The sequence below is a fragment of the Lynx canadensis genome, chromosome B4, assembly GCF_007474595.2.
Source record: "Lynx canadensis isolate LIC74 chromosome B4, mLynCan4.pri.v2, whole genome shotgun sequence".
In the NCBI taxonomy this organism is placed as follows: domain Eukaryota; kingdom Metazoa; phylum Chordata; class Mammalia; order Carnivora; family Felidae; genus Lynx; species Lynx canadensis.
In genome coordinates, this window is record NC_044309.1 from 46,202,639 (window position 1) to 46,229,191 (window position 26,553).

The window sequence follows — 26,553 nt, forward strand, 5'->3', positions numbered from 1 at the left end:
CTCGGCCTGTTTTCCTCATCTATAAAAAGGGGGGAGGGTAACTTTCACAGAGTAACTGGCAGGGTAAATAGGAGATATGAGAAACTGCTTCTTATGTAGTAAAGACCTATATTAAATTTAAAATATTAGCATATGCCTGCATTTGACTATTGTAAGGATTTAAATCATGGAAGATAAATATATTTAATGAGCTGGAATTTAAACATGTAGGGTTGTAGGTATCACATTTCTGAAGTCTTTTAAGCTTTATCACTATGTCTATCCCTGGAATGGTGTAGTTGGAAGGCATTTTTAGCAATAATAGCCTTCGATTAATTAAACTAATTTTAAGAACAATTAGTGTTCCAACTAGTAATAATCCTATAATCTGCATAAAGCAGGTTTTCAGACTGCTAGGTAACTTAGTTCTCTTTTCCCTTATTCCATCCATTTTACTTAACTATAGAGTAGTCCTGAGTCACAGCCAAGGCTGCTATGTAAGGTTGGGCTGATTGTGCACTGCACAAAGGCACCCAGTTGAGGAGGTGAATGGATCTAAAATCTAGCTCACATTTCCTACAACAGGCCATGTGCAGAGGAGAGGGCACCTGCTATCTGCTCACCAGGGCACCTTTTGCATCGGTCTGCCCAGAGAGGTGCTTTTTTCTAATTTGACCTCACAGCGTTGGGGGGGGGGGGGGAGTACCTTTCTTAATTCCTCCACTCAGAGGGTGCATTTTTAAAAATGCAAAACAGTGCTGTGCTTCAGCTGGCTTATGGCAGGCTCCCCAGAGGAAAGCCAATTGTGTGCATCTCTTCTCAACTCCACATTGAGTGACATCAACTTCGTAGCTTTTAATTGGCAATGATTGGAGTATTGACACATAGAAATCAGTAAATGCTACAAATCAGCGATCCCCGCCCCCCGCCAGACTTGGTTTCCAGCACACTACTGAAAAAGGCCTAGTATAAGCTAGAATGGCCCAACCAGGCATATTGGAGGCCTGGAAAATAGATGGCTAGAAGACCTATGGAGCTGGAAGGGCTCTTTTTGTAAGTCTGTAGGCAGCTTGGAGATGTCCATATCAAATTCAGATTTGTGTTGACCCTTGAACAATACAAGTTTGAACTATTCAGGTCACACCTTTTTCAATACAGCACAGCACGCACTTTTCTTCTGATTTTTTTAACATTTTCTTATAGCTTACTTTATTGCAAGAATAGAGAATATAATATGCAAAACATGTGTTGACTTTATGTTATCAGTGGTAAGGTTTCCAGTCAACAGTAGGCTATTAGCAGTTAAGTTTTGGGGGAGTCCAAAGTTGTATGTGGATTTTTGACTTTGTGGAATGTTGGCACCCCATCCCTTGCATTATTCAAAGATCAACTGTATTTCATGAGACAGATGATAGTTGTGACTTAGAAACTGTTAAGGATTGCAGAGAGATACCCAGCCCAGCTCTAAAAATGACTAAGAGGTAAATCAGCTGGATTCTTAAAGCAAGCCCTGGGGTCAAAGTGGACAAACTAATTCACCTATTGTGCTGTGACAGGTCCCCCAAACACTCCTTGGCTGGGGGTTGGGCTGGAGTTGGACAGTGAGCTTTGGCTTGCAGGCCATTTTGATTCTGTAAGATACATATTTGAGCAGGAAAATTCTCCTGTGGTCCAACAGAACCGATTCCGAACCTGCCATGCCTCCGTGCCCCTTTGCTGAGAAGGAAAGCAATGCCTGATTAGCACTTCACAGCCCCAAACCCAACATGGAATCAAGTTAGCAGGCTGAAAATGACAACTATGTGTACACTGGGCAGACTTGGATAGTCCAGAACCAAACAGGCTAAATGGCCATCCCAGGCCCACATTGACTTTTGGATCGTACCGCTTCAATGGAATGAAGACCATGCCTCCCAGCACCACAAGACAAAGTATAGGATTTATGGCTAATAATAATAATACCCCTCAAACCTCAGGTCAGGACAGCACTGAGCCCCAAGTGCCACAAAAAGAGAAGAAAGAGCATTGAAAAAGGAAGGAAGAAAGCCAAAAAAAACGATGGCCAAGCCTTCTCCCAGAAGAAGGCATTCTCATTGACGTCAAGTACAAAATGAAAGCTGGCAGTGCCTCTTCCCTTGTGAGAGTAGCCCCGTGTTCTTCCCACTCCAGACAGAAAAAGGAAAACCCATGTGCCCTGGAGCCTTTTTTTTTTTTTTTTTTTTTTTTAGGGAGGCAGAGTAGGAACTCTACCTAGCAGCAACCAGTGCAGTGTCTTTAAACAGAGCTACACTAGCATCACTCTTCCTGGAGTGAAGAGGGCCAGCCCTGGTGGGGAAAGGAGTCTTCAGTACAAATCAGAAGCACACAAACACAACACATCTGGGCTCCGGAGATGCTGACTCATTTCGAGGACAATGCAGTACCCAGCCAGAGCTGCTGGAAGCATGAGATGAGAGAAGGTTCTTTTTCAAATACAAAGGACTCATCATGGAGTTCCTTTACATTAGCACTCCTTTGGTGAGATAAATGTTTCATAGATCATTAACCACATCATTCTATACCTGGGGGTGACAGAAACACATCAAGCTGAAATGTGCTCATTTATTTGTTATCAGATAAAATGAAAATAGAATATCTTTACAAGTGTAATATGTACAATCACATTCTGAGTAAGATGGCTTTTTAGGAATATTTTTGTTGAGTAAAAAGAAGTAGCCAGTTGTGTGCTGGTAGATGTTTAACAACAGACTCTTGGCTAGGGGAGGTCCGATTTGTAGTATTTACCCATTTCTGGGGTGGAAATATTCCCACCATGGTTGATTTCATGCTACTATGTTGTCAGTCGGCAACCAACATTTTTGAAAATTTAAAAACTGACTCTTGCAACATGTATGAGCCACCTTCACACCACTGGATAATCTATATAGAATGAGAATAGGGAATCTGTTAGGACTCTTTCAGGTACAAGTAAATACCCAACTGAAGTTGGTATAAACAAGAAGGAAACTGAAAGCTACAGTGGCTTGATAGTGTCAGTAAAGACATTTAAGTCATTAAAGACACAATATTTCCTTCTGCTCTAGGTTCTTGTCAGTAGGTTGGCTTTCACCATTGGTTTAATCCTCTCATAAACATCCCCAACAGTAAACCCATATATCTTTTCTTTTAAAAAAAATTTTAAGCCATAAACCGTTCTGTTAAATTTTTCTTCAAAATAAGCTTAAATGTTGCTTACAATGTTTGTGTTCATAAGTTTGAGTCTATGGCTTTTCACTGTGTTTCTTTCCCCTTCAACTCCCCAGTTACCAAGAAGCTTTTTTTCAATACCTTCATTTCTCTTTCATTTGATTTCATTGAAATTTGATTTCAATGAAATTTCATTGATTTCTAGTTATAGTATAATTCATATGGTTTAACCAAAAATGTACAACTGTTACATGTTTTAGCTACACAGTTGCCTATGATTAACTATGACCAAGAGTGACCTGGGTCCGTTTCACTGGTTTTTCATATTCTACTAGAATGATAGTTAAACTAACAGGCAAAACTGATTCCCCTCTACCCCCATCAGTTTTCTCTTCTGTATAAAGTGGAAATCCCAACAGAAGGGTGACAATAAAAGTCTACATCCTCAAGTATTTTGGGTATCCTGTTTTGGACCATTCCTCCTTTTTAAAATTATTTTTTAAATTTTATTAATTTATTTTGAGAGTAAGAGAGTATGCAGGCGGGGGAGGGGCAGAGAGCAAGGGAGAGAGGGAATCCCAAGCAGGCTCTGTGCTGCCAGTGCAGAGCCAGACCCTGGGCTTGATCTCAGGAACCGTGAGCTCATGACCTGAGCTGAAATCAAGAGTCAGTTGCTTAAGGGGCGCCTGGGTGGCGCAGTCGGTTAAGCGTCCGACTTCAGCCAGGTCACGATCTCGCGGTCCGTGAGTTCGAGCCCCGCGTCGGGCTCTGGGCTGATGGCTCAGAGCCTGGAGCCTGTTTCCGATTCTGTGTCTCCCTCTCTCTCTGCCCCTCCCCCGTTCATGCTCTGTCTCTCTCTGTCCCAAAAATAAATAAACGTTGAAAAAAAAAAAAAAAGAGTCAGTTGCTTAAGTGACTGAGCCACCAAGGTACCCCCTGGACCATTCTTTCTTAAGAAATATTTTCAGGGGGAAAAATTTCCTTTGGGGTGAGTAGTGAAGTAGCCCTACCACTTATGTCCCTTCCATTCAAGTTCCTGCTTCCAATTGTTCCTTCCACCTTGAGTCTGTAAAATCTTAACTTAAAAAAAAGAAAAAAAAAAGCTACAGAAGGAAAACAATGCCACAATTTGACAGTAACATTAAAAACCCATTTCTACTAATGTTAACACATGGCAATAGGTGCCAAGTAACTTGAAAAATGGGAAAATTCACCGGGTTAGCAGTGACTAAAGTAAAATAGCATTAGAAAACCTTTATTAAGGGCTTCACATGTGTTCAGTAATACACTGATGATTTACATGAGTTTGGGCTCATTTTATTACTGCAACAATTCTGTAAGGTGGTGTGATGGTTAGTCTCCCATGTCAATTTAGCTAGCTATAGTACCTAGTCATTTAATCAAACACTAATCTAGATGTTGTGAAGGTATTTTGTAGATGTGGTTGACATCTATAATCAGTTGACTTTAAATAAAGATTATCTTTGATAATCTGGGTGGGCTTTATTGAATCAGTTAAAGGCCTTATGAACAAAAAATGAGGTTTCCCAGAGAAGAAGCAATTCTGCCTCAAGACTACAACATCAAATGCTGCCTGCTGGCCCGGCCCATAGATTTCATAAACCGCAACCCCAGCCTACCTGCCTGCCCTACACATTTCAAGCTTGTCATTCCCCTCAATGGCCTGAGCCACTTCCTCCAAATATTATCATCTAGCTAGCTAGCTATCATCTAACTACATCCTATTAGTTCTGTCATTAGGGTTCTAGAGAAGTCTAGTACAGGTAGATACCGCTAGATTCCCCATTTTAAAAATGGAGAAGGTGGGGTTTGAGAATAATTTTCTGGGTAAACGGGTGGTAAGCAGAATCCAAACTTCAACCCAGAAGTTGACTTCCGAGCCCTTGAAAGCAACCATAATACTATTTATGACTAAGGAAAACTTTGCTGGCTGGATGTATCGCTGGAATGTTGTGCCTAATTTTCAAAGCGTCGTTCAAGTAGAATACATCTTCCTGGACAATCAGATAGCCCAGAAGTGTACATGAATCTAGACTGATGGACAGAGTATGTATCTTTTCTTCTCAGCTAGTGTGCTGCCCGTTGTCTCTACCATACAAATCCTGCATCTACTTTTCTGTTGTCCAGGTGTCTCTGCCATGTCCTCATCCAGCACGCTCAGGGTCCTATTAGCAGAACACTAATAGACCTAAGACCTTAGAAGACCTAAGACTACTTGGTCTTCTTTTTCATTTTTTGAAAAATTTTTAATGTTTTATTTTATCTTTGAGAGAGAGGCAGAGACAGAGCATGAGCAGAGGAGGAGCAGAGGGAGAGGGAGACACAGAATCCAAAGCAAGCTCTAGGCTACAAGCTGGCAGCACAGAGCCCGACACGGGGCTTGAACTCATGAACCACGAGATCATGACCTGAGCCAAAGTCAGATGTTTAACCAACTGAGCCACCCAGGTGCCCTGGGAATATAGTCTTCTTAGACTGTTCTTTGGAAGATCTGTCAGGGAAGGAGAGTAGAGAAGATTCATTCAAAATTCCCTTCGAGGAACTCTTGGGTGGCTCAATTGATTAAGCATCTGACTCTTGGTTTCGGCTCAGGTCATGGTCTCATGGTTCATGAGTTTGAGCCCCGCATCGGGTTCTGTACTGATGATGTGGATCCTGCTCGAGATTCTCTCTCTCCCTCTCTCTCTCAAAATAAATAAATAAAACTTAAAAAAAAAAATTCAGGCTGCCAGAACCAGAATCCTCAAACACTTAAAGGGGAATCAGGGAATGTTACAGCTACAGTTTAGATTGCAGACTTAAAAAAAAAAATTTCCTTAGAGGAGTGTTAATCTGTATTTAGCTATTGTGGGCAAATACCTGGGACTACTTTATTGCTGCCTGCTGAAAACCAGATTATATTCGCAAGCTTCCAGACCTACATTATAATCCTGGAACCAGACATACATGCACCCCTCATTGCAGAGGCCAGGACTTTTTGGGAGTCATTTTCCTGCAGAAGTGAAATCGCACATTCTTCAAATTATAGGTGAATCCTAATTGTATAGCCCTAATTGTATAACTCAGGGTTGATGGGGAGTTTTAAAAGGCAATCTTTTAAAGAGGCTTCTTCTGGAAAAGAATACAGAGCTTTGTTCGGTTGAGCAAAAAGTGCAGAATGGCCCAGATTATAGGGGATCAAAAAATTAAAGACGGTCTGAGGGAAATGAGAGGGCCCTAAAATAAATTCAACCTAAAATAAACTTAACTGCCTAGGAGCATAGGGACATTTACTTTTAGGAAAAGTCTAGATTGCACTTCTATGAAAAGGGCCATGAATTCTCAGAGTCAAATGGTAAAGGGAACAGAAAAGACAGAGGCCTTGGTAAATGTGGGTGGCACTCCCGCCAGTTTGGTGTCTGATGGGGTTTTGCGAAAGTGATACCATTTGCAAAATGGATTTAAAATAATATTTTGACTAGTGATTTCATGTCTGTAAAGAGTATTAATTATTTTGGAATTTCCTCCAAATGTTTAGATGCTCTGTCTTTTGAACACACTGATTGATCAGTTAATCTACAGCTGCTTCTTGTGCTCAGCAATTTTCCCTGACTTGTTGCTAGGAGACCAGGACCTCTCAGAAATTGCCCATGTGACAGGCATCAGGAAGAGGTGGTGGGCTCTACCTACTAGCCACAGTGCCACCAAGCGGTCATTCTGCAAAACACTTAGACAAAGTCCGTTTGTCTCCCCTGTTCTCTAATTAGAGTACGCCAAGGTAGTCTCTGTTCCAGATGAATTAGCAGGTTAACTGAACAGTGGGGAATTGTTTATTCTCTTCATAGACTTCTGCACACAGGGAGGATTTTTTCTCCAATAAATGAATCATGCCACGGCAAGCAGAATGGTGGAGTTAAAAGAATGTTGGACTGGGGGGCGCCTGGGTGGCTCAGTCAGTTGAGCATCTGACTCAATTTCAGCTCAGGTCATGAGTTCACGGTTCCTGAGATTGAGCCCTGCGTCTGGCTCTGCACTGACAGCACGGAGCCTGCTTGGATTCTCCCTCTCCCTCTCTCTCTGCCCCTTCCCCACTAGTGTGCATTCTTCTCTCTCTCTCTCAAAACAAACAAACAAACAAACAAACAAACAAACAAACTTTATATATATAAAAGGATGTTGGACTGGTTGGTAGAAGGCATTTTAGTTTACCCCTAATTTGACCTCCCTTGGTTGTAATTTCCTCTCCTAAACAATAAGGGGCATCGGCTAGGTCTCTCAATGTCCCTTCTAATCCAAAATTCTGTAATTCTTCATTGCTTTTACATGCAGTTCTTCCAGAGGAGCTCATCCTCGAAGCTGATCCTGGTCCAGTAGCTCCAGTAGATCTCAGTTATGTTGTTTCACAGTGAGTTTGAGCAGGGGGCAGCAAGACTGGAAGGGAAAAGGGAAAGACTGTGCCCACCCCAAGACACAAAACTGCCCACCTTATCTGGCAAATGACTGCTCCCACATATTTGGTGGAGGCCCCCCTGGGTAAAATTGTCCTTCCTGAGCAAGGAACTCTGGCCCAGGGAATCAGCTCCAGCCATCTTGGGTAAAAACCTGGCATGTCAGGTCAACTGAGAAGCACATATGAGCAGGATGTTCTTGTGGACTTTCAGCAGCAGGCTGATTCGACTAATGCTTTCACTGAAGATTAGAAGAAAAGGAACAACTTGAATTCCACCTTAAAGGATGCGTCCCTGTCCCTTCCTCTGACAGTCTCTGGGAGCCAGGTATGAGCATCACCTCTACTCTGAACCCTGTTCCCCACTATCATTTTTCTTGAACTCCGCTTTGGAGGCTACGTGAATCCAGATTCATGGTGCGCCTCATATGTACCTGGTAAGGAGACTGGGGTAATGTTTTTACTGTCTCCAATAGGCTGCCTCCCTGTGATTTAACTGATTCTTGCTAGGCAGATATGAGTTATGGAGAATGTTGTTCTTGTACTGTTGGGACTTATGCAAAGCCTCATCAATCTGTGAATTATATCCAGTTTCCTCTATTTCAGGATCAAGTGAGACAACAGGAATCCTGAATATTAAATAAGACTAGGGGTGCCTGGGTGGCTCTGTTTGTAAAGTGTCCAACTTCAGCTAGGTCATGATCTCATGGTTCATGGGTTTGAGCCCTGCATTGGGCTCTGTGCTGAGAGCTCAGAGCCCAGAGCCTGCTTTGGATTCTGTTGTCTCTCTCTCTCTCTCTGCCCCTTCCCTCAAGCTGTCTCTCTCTGTCTCTCAAAAACAAATAAACATTGAAAAAAAGTTTTTAAAAACAGACTAAACAAAAATACAGTGAATTATCAACATGCTCAGAGAATATAGCTGGATTATTATAGGTCATGAGACTATGATTTGGTTGACCCTTTTAATTTGTCATTATTTGGGAGATTCTTTAAGAAAAAAACCTTAAAGTGTCAACCAAATCAGTCTCATGACCTATAATAATTCAGCTATGAAATTGTCTCACTGAATTTCCACTGACTAGGATAAACTCACAGAACATTATAGATAGAATGGAGCTTAGAACTCTTTTAGTTTAAACTAAAACCTAAAAATATATATATAAACAAAATTGAGATGAATTAAATTTAACTTTTTACAATCTTTTAAAAATATTCCTTTTAAATGGACCAACGGTATGGACCAAAAAATGGACAAAAATGCAAGGGTTTTCTCTGTTTTTTAACAAGTCTGAACCATAGAATTTGAGGGCTAAGTGAGAGAAATGTCTAACTTCTTTTGTCATTTTAGAGTGCCATCTGCTGATGGGATAAGGAAGAAGAAGATGAGGAGGAAAAAGAAAAAGAAAAATATGAGATGTTCATTTTGCCTTTTGAACTTGACTGAAGGAAGCAGCTCCATTTAAAAACACCGGCTCTGTAGATGTTTCGTAGATGAAACGCTTTCTTGTTCTTGTTCCTTGTCCTAATTATTGAACCCAGTCTTGTCTCGTTTCCCTTTGTCTGTATCTCTGACATTCAGCACAAGTCCAACAACCTATCCACAGCTGAAGAAAAGGTGAGGGCCAGCTCATTAAATTCCACCTAGACTCTCCTTTTAAGAATGGGCGGATTCTCTTAGACCTTAGATTTCTACCAAAGCAGCAGCCAGAAGACCCACGGAGGCCTGGACGGGTTTGGCCACTCGTGTGTTCCTTAGAGAGACATCTGTAGTGTCAAGGAAAGAGTGATATACATGCAGTTAGAGGCCCTGAGTGTGAATACCAGCTCTGTCACACTCTAATGTGGGCAAGTCACAAAACATAGTATTCCAGATTCTCATCTATGAGGCGCAGATGACAAGAAGTACATCATAGAATTCCCAAGAGGATAAAATAATGCGGGTAAAATTGCTGAAGAACTGGAATTATTATTTGCAGCTCTTAACTGGGATGTGAAAATGCATACTGTCTTGTCTGTAAGCCCTTTATTGTTTATTTTTATTTATTTTTAACATTTATTCATTTTTGAGAGACAGAGAGCATGAGTGGGGGAAGGGCAGAGAGAGGGAGACAGAATCTGAAGCAGGCTCCAGGCTCTGAGCTGTCAGCACGGAGCCTGATGCAGGGCTCGAACCCACGGACTGCAAGATCATGACCTGAACTGAAAGTCGGACGCTTAATGACTGAGCCACCCAGGTGCCCCATGTAGGCCCTTTACTGTTTAAATAGGAACATTTTTAAAATGTGCTGGACCTAGATTTGAAACAACAGAAAGCTGACAAGCAGAGAAGAAAACCTAGAGATAGCACAGGCAAAGAAGAGTCTGAATTTGGCCAGGCTATGAAGATGTATCCTGGAGAGAGATGAGGGGAAAAAGGCGCTGGTTGGACATATGGCCTCAGGTCAGAGTATCAAGGAGGATGAAGCAGGTGCTTCTCGTCCTCGCTATATCTATTTATAGAGGTCGGGCCAGGCAGCCAAAGCCCTCTGCCTGAAGCGCAGAGCACAGAGAAACGCCATGTGTCATTTCTCCCACTGGCATTTTCTAAAGGGCTTGCCTAGCAAGGACACCTACTCATTTGCTTGAGTTTAACTCATAGAAGGGAAGTAAACATCCTAGACACAGCCCAGATGGGACACAGATGTGAGAAAAACATATTGACCTCGGAATTTTCAAGACCTCATCAACTGCTTAGGTTAAGGGAGAATGAAAATGAGAGATGGGGAGAGGGGGAGAGAGAGAGAGAGAGAGGGAGAGAGATATTAGGCAATTTTATAAGTTTTCTTTCCCTAAGAATCCTGAGTCAAATTTAATCACAGAAGACTTCCCAGAAAGTTCCAGTGTATTCCATCATACGGGGTGCTTTCCACAGGAGATCCGGACAGCGATTACTTGGAAGAAACTAATGTAAAAACATATACAATATTAACACTCCCTCAATGTTACTTAGTTGCAGAAATACAAGTCTCTGAAATGTGTGTGACAGGAGATTTCATTTGGAACAGAAGCCCATAGTTATAAAATTTCAGTAGGGAGGAGAAAAAGGAGACAGAATAAAACAAATTTGAGTCATTAATCAAAGGCTGTGTGTATGGTTTATGCTTTTTGGACCTAATGGTAACTAAAAAGTAGGAACGCATTCTCTCTTTTATGCACGTAACTAATAGAGTAAAAGAACTCTTAACTATAGCTCAAGGTGAAAGCTTCCCCTAAAAGAAAAGGCAACCAAAAGAAAACCACAGAAATTCCAATCAATAGTTAAATGCATTTTACAAAATAAAACATTTCCCTCAGAAAGTTGACAGAAAAAAAATGCAAATAAATAGCTTCTGTTTTTAGAGTTAAAGCTTTTTAATCTCTGGCAACATAACAATAATTGAAAGAACTCTGCGAAATTAGACAAAAGTATTTGGTGGATTTGAATTAATGGGCCAAGCAAGCTTTTTTTCCTTGGCTTCTCTGTCAAATGAATCATAGATTGAGTCTTTGGTTATAGTTTTGGCCGTAGGAGGAATTTCTGAAATGCCAACATAGTTTTTTTTGGCCATCCTTGAACTGGTTGTGATAGTATAGGCATTGCTTCGGTAACACTTCATTGAGGACATGCAAAAAGTTTCTTTCATTCCTCTCCTAAAATTGGCATTATAAATGGAATAGAGCGTAGGTTTAGAGGCTGAAGAACTAAAAGATATCCATGTGATAGCTGTGAAAACAAGAGAACTTTTCTTAGAGTCCCGTTCGGGGGGGTGCCACAGCTGAGCCACATGAAAAGGTAGCCAGGAGAGCAGGAACAATAGATTTAAAATGAGGAACATCTTGATAGTTTTCACTTTTGTCCTCGGGACAATGTTCATTGTCCTCCGCACTGTCCGACCATCGGTGCCTATTCTCCAGATATACTTCACGACCTTCTGGTAAAATAAGATGATGAGGACAGAAGGAATCACAAAGCTCACCAAGAAATGGATGACAGTGTAGGCAGTTCCTTCCCAAGAGGCAGGGAGGAAGTAATTGCAATGACTGTCCCAGTGGGAGCCATAGAAAAAGAACACAGGGGTCACGAAGGCTGCATTGAAGACCCACGACGCGGCAATCATTTTCTTGGCTTTTTCTCTGGACACCTTGAAGCTCAGGGGATAGACAATGGTGTAGAACCGGTCTATGCAGATGGAGAGGAGGACGTAGATCTGGACGCCTGGGGTGAGATACTGAAAATACCGCACCAGCTTACACATCACACTGCCAAGTGTCCACCTCCCCGTGGCGAACTGAAGCAGGACGAAAGGCGTACTGGCGACGCTGACGAGAAGATCAGCACATGCCATGGAGACCACAAAGTAGTTGGTGGTGGACTGTGTCCTCCTACTCCGGTGGATGACCAGACAAACCAGGGAGTTGCCAAATACAGAGAACAGCCACAGGGCCCCGAAGAAAATGCTGGCTGTGGCCACTTCCCCGGGTCTCAGTCCGTACTGCAGGTCCGTTCTGTTGCTCATCCAGCCGTGCTCCCCATGTAAGTCTGTCAGGTCACGGCTTGGCAGAGGTGTGGCTGTTTCGGTGCAGCTGTGGTTTTGGAGGGGCACCAGGAGCGTGGGGATGACCAAAGGCGGCTTGCTGTTATCCATTCTGTGAGCAAAAACCATATTCACTTTTTTCCTCTTAGTTCTGGATAAGAAAAGAAGAATGAGGCCTCCTGTTAAAATGGTGTTATAAAGAGCGACTCCTAAGGCTAACAGTCTTATCGGACACTGAGACTGTTGTTGTCTGTCAGTGAGTAGGACCCGTGGACTGGCAGGAACCCTGGACTACCATCCAGAAAGAGCTCTGGTTCCACTTCTCTTTTGTTTTAGGAGCTGTTTTGGCTGATCCCAGCTCAGGCTGTCCCTGGCCTCTCCCTTTCTCAACCCTTACTCAAGTGAGGTAGAACTCCTGCCCAGCCCCACCCCTAGACATATCCTTGTTGCCTTCACCCGCTGGGGACCACAAAGGGTTAAGGCACTCAAATCTGGCTCATGGTAAGGGTGCTACTCCCAAATGGAATGCACGGCACGCAGGTGAGAAGTTCCTAAATGTCAGGACACTAAAGCAGTGAGGCTGCGACAAGAAGACTCAGGCAGATGGAAACACACGGATGTCAGCTATGGAAACAGCTAACAGGAATCTGTGCAGACAGCCTGGCTGGTTCCCAGAGATGGCCCTGTTCTTACTTATGCAGAATTTCCAGTACAGAAGCATTATGAAAGGCACGGAGCAACTGTATATAACACTTTCACAGGAGCCAGAAGTAGCTTCTAATTTAATGACATCTGAAAATAGCTTGCTTCTTCCAAAAGATGACATGATCCCTGTTCTAATAGCTTGCTACTTACAAATGATGTAACTTGAGGCTATTCTGCTGTTACTGTTTCATAGAATAACATATTGACTAAAGAATATACAAGATGTTCTCTATAGAATGTAACCAGGTTACTAGAAAGTTTGTGGCAAATGGATGATTAAAACCAGCCAACTGTAACTGTTACTCAGCTGGGTAAATAAACATTTATTTATTTTTGAGAGACAGAGAGAGACAGAGCATGAGCAGGGGAGGGGCAGAGAGAGGGGGAGACACAGAATCCCAAGTAGGCTCCAGGCTCCAAGCTATCAGCACAGAGCCTGATGTGGGGCTTGAACTTACAAACCGCGAGATCATGACCTGAGCCGAAGTCAGACACTTAACCGACAGAGCCACTCAGTGCCCCTCAGCTGGTTTTTTAAAAGCTTATGACCCTTGGGGTGCCGGGATGGCTCAGTCAGTTAAGTGTCCGACTCTTGGTTTCCCCTCAGATGATCTCATGGTTTGTGAGTTTGAGCCCCACATAGGGCTCTGTGCTGACTGTGTGGAGGCTACTTGGGATTATCTTTCTCCTCTTCTTTGCCCCTCCCCCATTCATGCTGTCTCTCTCAAAATAAATTTAAAAAAATAAATAAGTAAAAGCTTCTGATCCTTAGATATAGAAGATTATTATAAATTTAGGCTTTAACTTTTTAGGGTACTATTTGCTGACAATAAAAGTTATACTTTTTATTTATTTATTTTTTTAAAATTTTTTTTTTCAACGTTTATTTATTTTTGGGACAGAGAGATACAGAGCATGAACGGGGGAGGGGCAGAGAGAGAGGGAGACACAGCATCGGAAACAGGCTCCAGGCTCTGAGCCATCAGCCCAGAGCCCGACGCGGGGCTCGAACTCACGGACCGCGAGATCGTGACCTGACTGAAGTCGGACGCTTAACCGACTGCGCCACCCAGGCGCCCCAAAAGTTATACTTTTTAATAGGTAAAACAATTATATAATTGTGGGCTATTCAATTAAAATTGGTGTGACTTTGGTTGTAGTTGGATTATTAAGGTCTAATTTGGTCTGAATCTATTAAGCAGAAAGAGAAAACACAGCATCTATGTCCAAAATAACCAGAGCAGTCCCATGTAGCCTGTGGCACAGCAGGGGGGCCCTCCAGCAGCTCCCGCAGGGCCCTGTGTCCCTGTTGGTGGGTTCCTGTTGACCAGCCTCACACAGAAGCGTTTCTGAAGTTTAGAGGTGGGATTAAAGAGCAGTTTTTGTTATTGTTTTTCTTTTAAAGATTTCATTTTTTAAGTAATCTCCACACCCAACGTGGGGTTCAAACTCACAACCCTAAGATCAAGAGTCACACGCTGCTCCAACTGAGCCATTCAGGTCCCTACCAAGAACAGTTCTTAATGAAAGAACAGTTTTTCTTTTTTTTTTTTTAATTTTTTTAACCTTTATTTATTTTTGAGACAGAGAGAGCAAGCATGAGTGGGGGAGGGGCAGAGAGAGAGGGAGACACAGAATCCGAAGCGGGCTCCAGGCTCTGAGCTGTCAGCACAGAGCCCGACACGGGGCTCGAACCCACCGACTGCGAGATCGTGACCTGAGCCGAAGTCGGATGCCCAACCGACTGAGCCACCCAGGCACCCCGAAAGAACAGTTTTTAATGGCAGAACAGTTCTTAATGGCCCGCTTTTCCTTGAAGGACTTTTGCACTAATTTGTGGTAGGGAGATGAGTGTTAATATATACTGTTCTCACCCTGAAACCACATTCAACAAAAATCTGGAGCTCAGTGTGATGTAGTAAATGCCAGTCCCATATTACCTTCAGGCTTTTTTGTCCATAAGGCAGCCTTACGTGATTTCTCAAAAGAAATGTAAGATAATTAGAAATTTGACTACTAGAAGGCTTTTAAGCATGGCTGGCTGGGTGATATTATAAGAATACCAACCACATTCTCCATCAAAAAAAAAAATCAGGATATGCAGTCTGAAAACAGAATATAAGATCTAAAATTAGCACTGCCCTAGAAAATCTGGAATGCATGACCCTTGTACTTATAAAGTTGAAATGATCTCTTCACCTTTATATGTGTAAAACCTACAAAATGCCAAAAAAAATTATTTTTTTAAAGATTTAAACTTTAGGGGCACCTGGCTGGCTCAGTCGGTAGAGTGTGTGACTTGATCTCGGGGTTGGGAGTTTGAGCCTCACACTGGGTGTGGGGATTATCTACAAATAAAATAAAATATAATAAAGATTTAAAGTTTAAAAGTAAAACAGACGAGGAATCTTCCCAGGCTGTGCTCAACTTTTGGGGGATGCCTGCAGCGTAAATAAAACAGGACTTGGTGGCACAGCCTCTTTTCCATAGTCAACACACACACTTTGAACCTGTGAACTTACTTTTGTTTCTCTCTCCCTTGTAGCAAAATTCTGGAGATGAAACTCAAGTTCACCACCACAACTAAAGCACCAGGAGGCCTTCCATCACTTCCTCCAGCTGCATTACACCAGCGAGTGTGTCTGCCCATTCTCTAGCCCCACCACTCGGAAGCAGAGGCTCCTAAAGCTCAGAAATCGGACGAGGGAGCCTTGAGGAGGTCCTGAGTCCAGGTCTCCCCAACGATGGCACGACTTTTTGGACATTACGTACAACTGCTACGGCTCTGTTTTTTCATTCAATAAACCAAGACAAGACACTATGCTAGGTACTAGGGAAACTGATAAGTAAAGCCCGTAAGAGGGAAAATGGATAAACAGCTGCCTGACAACTAAATTCTGTAATAATTATAATTGATTCTAAAAAGGCAAGCAGCTAAGTGGCAGAGAAAAACAAGGACCCAATTTTACATGGGATATGAAAAAGAAAGGAGAGGGGCGCCTGGGTGGCGCAGTCGGTTAAGCGTCCGACTTCAGCCAGGTCACGATCTCGCGGTCCGTGAGTTCGAGCCCCGCGTCAGGCTCTGGGCTGATGGCTCAGAGCCTGGAGCCTGTTTCCGATTCTGTGTCTCCCTCTCTCTCTGCCCCTCCCCCGTTCATGCTCTGTCTCTCTCTGTCCCAAAAATAAATAAACGTTGAAAAAGAAAGGAGACACTTCACAAAGGAGGTGATGTTTGAGTTGGGGATTTAGAGACTAGGACTTCTTTAGGAAGACAGGGAATGAAAAAAACATTCCAAAGAAGAGAGAGAGCATGTGGAATGAATTTGGGGGTCATCTTTTTTTGGGTCCCCTTTCCCTTAGGGGACATAGTTTCCTACAAACCACACCTCCTAGAGTATACACAGTTTCTAAATGTCCTACAATCAAACTGACCTAAAATTTCCCCAAGGTTACAGTGAGAGGTTACATTTTCTGCATTCATGGGCTGAAATGTGGTCAACAGTGGATGAGAGTATGAACAAAGCCAGAAAGGCTGTGGTATCCTTGTTCACACAGCACTTTGTTAGTCCTTTATTGCAGCATTTTCCAAGTATACTTTCCTTTAGAACAATGGTTCTCTAGCTTAGCAACGCATTGGACTCTCTCAGGGAGCTTTTAAAAAATACCGATGTCCTGGTCCTCCCCCAGAGATTCTAATTTAACTGGCCTGGAGTGCAACCCCCCAGGTGATCCTAATGTGCAGCCAAGATCAGGAGTCCCTGCTTCAGAATTGCTTTCATGTTTCTGACTTCCCCCATCAAACTGTGGGCTCCCAGGTGAAGAATGCTATTCTTTGTCTTTACATTAATAATTGCCCATTAAATATTTACTGAATCAAATCCATAGGGACAGAGAACTGAAATGTAGGACTCCTACCATAGGGGGCTCTGCTAGGAGAATTAAACCCAGAGATAGAAAGTCATTGTGTCTTCTCATGGAGCTGAAACACTGGTGACCATGGAGACAGGGAAAACAGACTGTGAAACTAAAGTCACCTCCATCGACTGCTACATGCAATAGAATTCTCATTTAAGGGAGAGTGAAGGTAGTTGAGACGTCTGTCCTCAGACAGGCTTCTGCAATCCCCACCCCCCAAAAAATAGTCTGCCATGTTATAACTAAATTCTAGGGTTCCAAAGTAAAATTTCAGGTTCCAAAGTAAAATTTCGCCTACCCCATTAATTTGGAAATAAATCCTTCTTCAGGGGAGTGTTTCTGAAATACAAGGGTTGTTTAATTAGTTATTATGTCTGGGTTATCCATATGCAGTAATTTTAACAGCAACAGGAAAAACTTATTCACCTCTTTCCTGATCGACCTCTCTCTTCCCCTTCAGTTCTGAGACTGCCACATGATACACCCCACTGAGTTGAGTACTGAAGGCCCTTATTAGAATATATCTCTATACACTATCATTCATCTATCAGGCTCTAGGAGAGCTGTTGCAATATACAGGTGGGGAAATGGTGGATGGGTTGCCATGGTATAGAGCTAGGGACTGGGTGGACCTCCATCCCCCCCTCAGGAGCCTGGGGTAAATGCCTGTTAGTGTATATTGCAATTTTTACTTTGTTTTGTTTTTTGTTTTTGTTTTTTTCAAGTTTATTTATTTTGAGAAGGGGAGAAGGCGAGAGAGAATCCCAGACAGTCTCTGACCTGCCAGCACAGAGCCCGATGTGGAGCTCAAACTCATGAACTATGAGATCGTGACCTGAGCGGAAGTCAGATGCTCGACCAACTGAGCCACCCAGGCACCCTGCAACTTTTATTTTGAATGTTGCTCTGCTTCATAAGGTTATGAGTTCCTTAGGGCAAGGACTGTGTTTTTATCTCTGCATCCCTGGGGCATATAGATACTAAAAGTTTACTGAATAAATAAATGGATAAATGTGTTAATAAAAAGTATCCAATACTTGAAAATAAAGCAAAGAGAGTATAGCATATCTTTTTGATGTCATGCTAAGACACTGTTAAAGGGGGTTCCCCCAAAGAATTATTTAATTCTCTGGGAGAATGTATCTGTGCTTGATTTTGCTATTTACTATATGACTAAAGCCCAGACATTGTGAAAGTACATGTTAACATGCAGATTTCTGTCTAGCAGAAAAAATAACTCCAAGAGTTATGAACTTATTGCTCTGTAGGACATCAGTTTTGTGTCTGTCTAGCAATCTTATGTCCATCTTCTTTAAAAAAACAAACAATAACAATAACAAAACCCTATAAATACCCATCTATTCAAATGCTCTTAGAACCAGCCCTATTACCTCATTGGTTTCTTCAGTAGCAAGTTGATAAGTCTTTGACCTACGTTCATCCCCTATTTGTGTAAGAGTGAGTCATGATTTTAGCTTTTTGAAAATCACACTGATAGATGGATGAATGCATGAAAGATGAGAAACAAACAAAAGGACCAAAAGAGGAACAGAGGCATACAGCTGACAAACTTGGTTTACTTCAGGGTTGTACCAGGGGCCATTCCTTGCCAAGCATCAACTGCTGCTTCGGCTTCTAGATTCAAAGAACCCTAACAACTGATCTCTTTTCCCCCATGGAATTATAAAGATTCACAGGCATTCTTACAATAGAGAAAGACCATTTTTATTTCTGAAATCTGTTTAAACATTTAATGTCAAACTAGAATTTTTATAATGTTGAATTTTTTTTTTTACATGATTTGGTTGGGGAAAAAAAAAAACAACCTGAAACATTTTCTTGTACCATGGTAAGCTTCTGCTGGACCAAAGCAGATACATAAGATAAGGTTGTTTACTACTGAGCAGTAAGACTAATTACAATTATGACAGTAGTTACAGCATTAACACCACTGAGAATTGATATCTATTTTGTGCTTACTATATGTCAGGTACTTCATACACATAGCCCTTTGAGGTAGGTAATAGCTGTATTTCACAAATGGAAAAAACTGAAGTTCTTCCCCAAGATCATATAGTTATAAAGTAGTCACCCCAGGACTGCCTCACTCCAAAGCCCATGCTCTTAACCACCACTGGGGCTTCATGCCTAGGGAGGCCACAAAAGGCTGGATCTGAATTCAGAGGTTCACATTGGCTGTACATGGATAGGTCTTTCTTGACTCCTCAAACACAGGAATGTAAAATTATTCCGCCACAGCCTCTTGCCTACCCACAGATACATCTGTTCAATATGCTAGCTCAGAAATATGTGACATAGTGAACATTTGGGGGAAAAAAAAATCACTCCCACCATATACTGCACAGAGGCTTGGCATCAAAAGTACAGTAAGACATGTTGGTCTGGAAATACAGCCTTTCTTCAGAATGAAAAATGTGAGATGATTGGAAATTCATTATAACACATGATTAACCGTTATTGGCTTTTAAACACAGGATGAAAGCAGAACTCTAAACCCGTTTGAACTGAAAGTGAGGAAAAGTTTGATCAATGGTAGTGCCCCAAGTAGGGAAATGACTCCTTTAAATTTTAATTTTTGTAACTTAGAAAATACCATGGTGGTAGATATTTGCTCTTAAACCTTGCATTGTTAGTAGGCTGTATATGTGAAAATAAGAAATACCCAAAACAGTAGTGGGTGACTGGCTTGCATGAGCTCCCCAGAGCCAGCTGTGCACATTTCTTCGCAACTCCAAGTTCAATGACATCATGCTGGTATAAATCAGCCTTGGCAGGAATATTCACACCATGGAAACTGACAAACACCACAAATCAGGTTTTGTTTTTTTTTTTTCTTCTCCTGCTCAACTAGATGTTTAACATTTACCAGCCTACTGCCTCCAGTAGGGCAGGATTTACAGGGCAACATACCCTGAAGCCCTGAATTTACATCCCTGAATTTACAAATGGCTAAGGAGGCCACACAGGCTCTTCAGAAGCTTCCTGAATGGTTATCTCGCTTTCTGGCTCTGAGCTATGGCTTTGGTGTGGACACTGAGCTCAGTGCTTTATGGAACTACATAAGGCCCAGGTAGCCACCAGCATGACTATGGTGGGGGAACAAAAAACCAGAGAGGATAAGACACGTTCTCACAATGTGCCACCCAGATATGCCTGCCAGATGAAATACAGGATCCCCAGTAAAAGATGAATTTCAGATAAAGGACAATATTTTAGCATAGATATATCCCATATAATATTTAACTGGTATCCTATATTTTTATTAGCTAAATCTGGCAAACCTACACCCAGAACATAATCCTGTGCTGAAAATCTTCTCATCTCACAATATAGGAATATTGCAAAGCGTACATGTATGAAGGCTTTGAAGTCAGAAAGCTCAAGTGTAAATTCCACCTTTGTTGCTCACTAAGTTGTTGTGTGACCCAGGACAAATGATCTAACCCTTCTTGAACTCCAGTTTTCTTATCTGTAAAATAAGGATAATTATTCCTATCGTATTTGATTATTATGAAGATAAAATGAGATAATATATGCACAGGAGTTAAATGAGCTAATACCAACCAATCTGCCTAGTATGAGGAAAATTGTCAATAAGCCTTATCCTTGTGCAGGTCTATACATGATCTAATGCAGTGTCTAGCACATAGCAAGTGCTTAAAAAATTAGCACTCTTATGGAGGTTCTTAAAAAAGTTAAAAATAGAACTAGTACAATCTAGCAATTGCACTACGAGGCATTTACCTAAAGAATACAAAAATACTAATTTGAAGGGATACATGCACCCCAAATGTTTATAGCAGTATTATCACAATAGCCAAATTAAGGAAACAGCCCAAGTGTCCACTGATAGGTGAACGGATAAAGAAAATGTGATGTGTATATACATACAACGGAATATTACTCAGCCATAAAAAAGAATGAAATCTTGCCACTTGCAACAAGGATGGAGCTAGAGAGCATTACGCTAAGTGAAGTAAATCAGTCAGAGAAAGACAGGCACCATATGATTTCACAATATATAGAATTTAAGAAACAAATGAGCAAAGAGGAAAAAAGGAGAGGCAAACCAAGAAAGACTCAACTATAGAAAACAAACTGATGGTTACCAGAGGGGAGCCGGAGGGACAGGTGACCTAGGTGATGGGGATTAAAGAGTGCACTTCTGATCAGCACTTTGTGATGAATGGAAGTGTTGAATCACTATACTGTACACCTAAAACTAACATTATACTGTATGTTAACTAAACAGAATTTAAATATCAACTTTTTAAAACTTAAAAAAAAATTAGCACTCTTACTACTGTTAGCCCATGGAAGTCTCAAAAGCCATATGACAAGCAAATTTTAGTAACCACATCTCATACTGTAGTGATAATACTAACATCAGTCACATAATTTAACTGTGTTAAGAGTGAATGGCTTTTGCAGAGGAGCCGTGGCACCTAATCATTATTCACATTGTTGATTCTAAGGGAAAAATCATTGAGATCCAAATAAATCAACACAACCTTTCTCCAAGTTGGGCATGATTTTTTTTAGTGACAGATTAGCCAAATAAAACCTTTTTCTATACTTTAAACCAAAATATGTAATACAATGAATTGAATGTCTTTCTCAAAAACATATGAAATCCACTCTACTTAAATTATTTCCATTAAGTAATTCTGAATAATTGCAAAAGAACCTCATATTTCCAGTGAAACAGTTTCTCCTCCACCATCGGAGACCCCTAGTATCACATGCTTACTAAACCTGGAATTTTCTCTACTGCCCTTTCCCCCTTTTCTATTATATGTTATATAACATATAAATATTCCTCCATAATATTTCCAGCTCTGTGCCTTTCAATCTGTTTCCAGCCTGGGATCGAGCAGTGTCCTAAGAGCAGTCTGGGCACACCATCTTTGTGTCTGGATACTGGCTGTCCATGGACCTGTATTACTCTTCTACCACCTTTACCTTTCTTTGTCCTTCACATGAATTCTAAAATATCAGAAATAAACAGAGTCAGCATCCTTGGAGTGATTTCTGGGAACGAGGAAAGCTTCTTTCTCAACTTCTCTTACCATTAGAGCATCATTCTTTTAAAGTCAAGGTCCCTATTAAAATGTAAATGCTTCTTAAAGAGTAAATATTTTTACTATTATAAGCAGAAGAGACCCCTTTTATCTCTGAGATCAATGATCTTAGTGGAAAGGAAAAAAGAAGAGATGCCAAAACAAAAGTCTTGAGGACAGTCACACCTGAGAGAATAAAGATGGGGTGCCATTATGGGAGGGAATGGGTGAAGGGTGAAAGGCTGAAGGTGAAGAAGCACCTACTTGACAGTTTTGTGTAGGGATGGCTAGCACTGGAATAAATGTCACACCCAAAAGAATATAACAGAAAGGAACCCAAGCTCTACCCCACATGAACATTTCTGTTGGTCATGAGCTGCAGTCCTCCCCAAATTCTTTACAAACAATGTTGCAGGAGAAAATGTTAGGTTACCCTAGCATCTCACTTTAGGTGCATATAAAGGACACTAGCCAATCTCTCTCACCCCACTGCCACTTAGTAAAGTTCTGTGCAGGAGGGATGCAGCTCCAGGGTTAATAATACTGAACTTCTCCCTCTCTCTACTGTTCACACAAAATCTATAAAGTCAGACAAAATGGGGGGGGGGGAGAAATATCAAGAAACATCACCCTAAGAAATGACTATTTTCTTACAATGGTATATGCAAAATAGTCTTCAATTATACAATTACCCAATATTTTTTATCACTTAATATGAACCAGGATTGTGCTAATTGCTAAAAATATAGAAGTCAGCTAGACAGACAAGGTCCCTGTTTTTGTGGAGCTTACCTCTAGTAGGGAAACAAATAACAGCTAAACAAATACATAAAGAGTAAAGAAATGGCTAGTACTAGGGAGAAAAATAAAGCAAAATGAGGGACCAAGGATCCATGAAAAATGGGATGGCACGTGACTGGTTGGTTACCCAATGGCCATTCCCAACTTCTCCCTTGCCTTCCTCTCTCAAGAGGCTGAAAAGAGATAACCACTTTCTGTCATCCCTTGCAGCTAGGGATGGTCACACCATCATTGCTTCTGGCACTGAGACAAGAGGAAATCTCTAGGTGGGTGTTGGGAAGCTCTTGAGAAAATGTTTCTCTCTTGATAAGAGGAAAGAGGCATGTGGAAAGTGTTCTATCTTGTGGGCCTGCCTGCCCCTTACTTCTTAACCTTTGTAAACTGTCATGTGAAGAGGTCAGGGCACTGGGTGGTATCTTATCACCCAGTAATAAGGGCAGGGGAAGTCCTGAGACTCAAAAAGATATTACCCAGTGTCCTGACATTGAGGTAATGTTAGAACAGCCACCACTAGGCTTCTCAAATAAGCAATGTTTCTGTATGGCTTTAATCCCCTTTGAGTTTTCTATTACTTGCCTCTAAAATCATTGTAACATAGGGTCTTATTTTAGATGGAGTGGCCAGAGAACAGTTCTCTGAAGAAGTGATACTACAGCTGAAACTCCAGTGATGGCAAGCCAGCCACAGGAAAGTCAGAATAACATTCTAGGCAGAAGTAATGTGTGCAAAGACCCTGGGGGCAGGAATAAGCTTGTTATGTAGCTGGAGCATATGAATGTGGAATAAAATGGTACCTGATATAATCAGAAAGGTAGGCAGTGGATTAAATCACATATGGCATTGCAGGGCACAGATATTATTCTTATTGCAATGAGACTCACTGCAGGCTTTAAGCAAAAGAGTGATAGGAGTATGACCTGATTTATGTTTTAAAAATACAACTTTAATTGCTGTGTAGGTGGCTGAGAGAAGTGGGGGCACCAGTTAAGAAACTATTACAATAAGCTAAGTAAGTAATAATGATGGCTTAGACCTAGTAGCAATGTAGGTGGAGAAAAGTAGATGGCTACTGAAAATACTTTGGAGACAGAGCCAAGAATATCTGCTGGTGTGTGATGGGGTTAGGGGAACAGGGATGACTCCTAGGTTTGAGGGTCTGCGATGGGGGGGGGGAGGGAGAAAAAGTTTGGGGATCTGGAAATCAGTAATTCTATTTTGGGTGAGTTACATTCTTAGCAGATACCCAAGTAGAGACATCCAGTTGTCAGATAAATAGATAAGTTTGGAGAAATGTCTATTGAGATTCTTTGCCCATTTTCATTAAGTCATTCATCATTCCATAAATCCATTTTAAGATCATACTATGTGCCAGAATGTACTGTGCTAAGAACTATGTATACAATGACCAATAAAACCATGTCCCTACCTTCAGGAAGTTCACAGTCTAATTACGACTATGCTGTGGAGGGATGGAGAGAAGAGGAATAAATAAGTACAAATAAAACCAGTAAGTTGTAGTGAGTTCTGTGAAAGAAAAGAGCAGAGCATGGTAGGAGGACCTTCTTTAGGGCTGGGTGGTTGGGGAACCAAAGGAAGCAGTAGCAGCCATGACAGAGAAGAACAAGCCATTGCTAGTAGACTCCCTAGGACACCTGCTGCAGACAGATGACAAGACAAGAAAACCCAGTCCCTAAGCTGCCCTGGATCCCCAGCTACCTTCCAGATCTTGAACAATGTTTCAGGCTCCTTAAGGCCTGGACTTAGTACTTGTGATAGGCTGTTTTCCTTGAGGCAACTCAGACTTCTCTGCAGTCAAAAAAACCTATCTCACAGGGGATGGGGGACAAGAAAGAGAGAAAAAGGGTAAGCGGGGCCTAGAGGGCCTAAGTGCCTCCGGGAACTTCCTTTGACTCTGTACCAGATTGGTTCCCCTATTCGCCTATCCCACTCCACAATATGTCCCCACCTGGTCATTTAAGCAGGGAGCAAAGAATGCCTTCATTTCTGCCTAGAGGAGGGGGAAAAGAGGAGGCCTGATTCACTCACCTGCAGGTCACTGTTCCACGGAGTCAGTGTTGCCCATTGATAATTGCAACTGGAAGACTCCACCGCATTGTACGGAGGCAAGATAATAAGTCACTCAAGAATTGATTTGTGCTGTGCTCTTTGCGGAGATTTTTTTTTTTCTGTCCCCTTCTGAGAATGACCCCAGACCCTAAGTTCTGCCTTATTTTGCAGGAGAGTTGTATTACTGGGCCTGAGACAACACTGTTTCCTTGGCTTTTGTTTTCTGGAGGCTGAGTTCTCTGATGCGATTTCTAAAGAGGGTAGGAGAGAGAAACAAGGATGGCTGAACCAGGATGTGGCTGTGGCCCCTGGAGTCATGTGAAAGGCAGGCCTAGATGGCCACAAAAGATCTTTTGGGAATGATGAAAAGGTTCCAAAATTTGATTATGGTGATGGTTGTGCAATGCTGTAAATATAACAAAAATCACTGCCTTATACACTTAATATGAGGGAATGTTTTGGTATATGAATAAAGTTGTTAAAAAACAAAAAACAATGTTGGCCTGGAACCCTTGCCTCACTTCCCCACTGCACTCACTTCCCTACTGCTCCCCACTGACAAGTGGTAATAGAGGAGTGCAGCTAGCAGGGTGGACTCAAGGCATAGAGTTTCTAGCTGGGAATAAAGTCCACTGCCCCAGGGGTGGTACCAACACAGATCTACCAGTTTCCAAGGACACGTGGTGGCCCAGATCATAATTACATTTCTGCTATAATCAAAAGGGATCCAAGGCTAGAGCGACCATCCCATACATTTTGCTGTAAGAACCCCAGGACATAGGAAGAGAAAGAGACTCCCACTCCCAGTCCCAGTAAAGTTTGTCACTGACTTTCCCACTTAGCCTGGTAGGATGGAGCCCTGCCGTTATTTAAAGGAAATAATATATGTAGGAGGCAAAATGCCCCCCCCCCCACCAAAGATGTCCATGCCACACAGCAAAAGAGACTCATAAATGAATGAGCCCTTAAAAACAGAGAATCCTCTCTGGTTAGAAACAGACAGATGAGGGGCACCTGGGTGGCTCAGTCGGTTAAGCGTCTGACTTCAGCTCAGGCCATGATCTCGCGGTTTGTGAGTTTGAGCCCAGCGTCGGGCTCTGTGCTGACAGCTCAGAGCCTGAAGCCTGTTTCGGATTCTGTGTGTCTCTCTCTCTGCCCCTCCCCTGCTTATGCTCTGTCTCTGTCTCAAAAATAAATAAAACATTAAAAAAAAAAAAGACAGACAGATGAGGCAAAAGAAGTTAGATAATGATTCCAAGCATGACAAGGAAGCAGACATGCTGTTGCTGGCTCTGAGATACAGGGGCTCATGTGCAACAGCCAGAGAGAGGCCACTAGGAGTGATGGATGGTCCCCAACTGATAGCCATGAAGAAAATGTGACCTTAGTCCTACAACCACAAGAACTGGATTCTGCCAATCACTGAGAAGAGCTTGGAAGGGGAATCATCCTCTAAAAAGAAACACAGTCCTGTCCACACCTTGATTTCAGCCTTGTGAGACTCTAAGCAAAGAAACCAGCCAACCCACTCAGACCTCTGACCTGCAGAACTGTGACATAATAAATAGCTATTATCTTAAGCTACTAAATTTGTGTTAATTTGTTGAGCAGTAATAATAATAGGAGCTTGGCATATATTTTGACACCATAGTTGATAAGAACATGCTATATACTGTAAATGTACACCTGAAATCTGAATTCTTTTATTCTTTTTCAATATGGCATTTCTTAGATAACTGGGTGTGAACACTACCACTTTCCACTACCCCACCAGCATCTAGATTAGTAGAAACCTTGAAAAGCTTAAAGAGTGTAGTTT

General features: G+C 41.9%; 1 protein-coding gene across 1 annotated transcript in view; it reads right to left on the bottom strand.

Annotated features, from left to right (window-relative positions):
- Positions 1–11,004: 11,004 nt before the first annotated feature.
- GPR19 (G protein-coupled receptor 19) overlaps positions 11,005–26,553 on the bottom strand; it is a 40,867-nt gene continuing 25,318 nt past the window's right edge. The window contains exon 4 of the mRNA XM_030322967.1: positions 11,005–12,316. Coding sequence (XP_030178827.1) covers positions 11,047–12,294 — 1,248 coding nt within the window. The 5' untranslated portion in view covers positions 12,295–12,316 and the 3' untranslated portion in view covers positions 11,005–11,046. The remainder of the gene's footprint in view (positions 12,317–26,553) is intronic.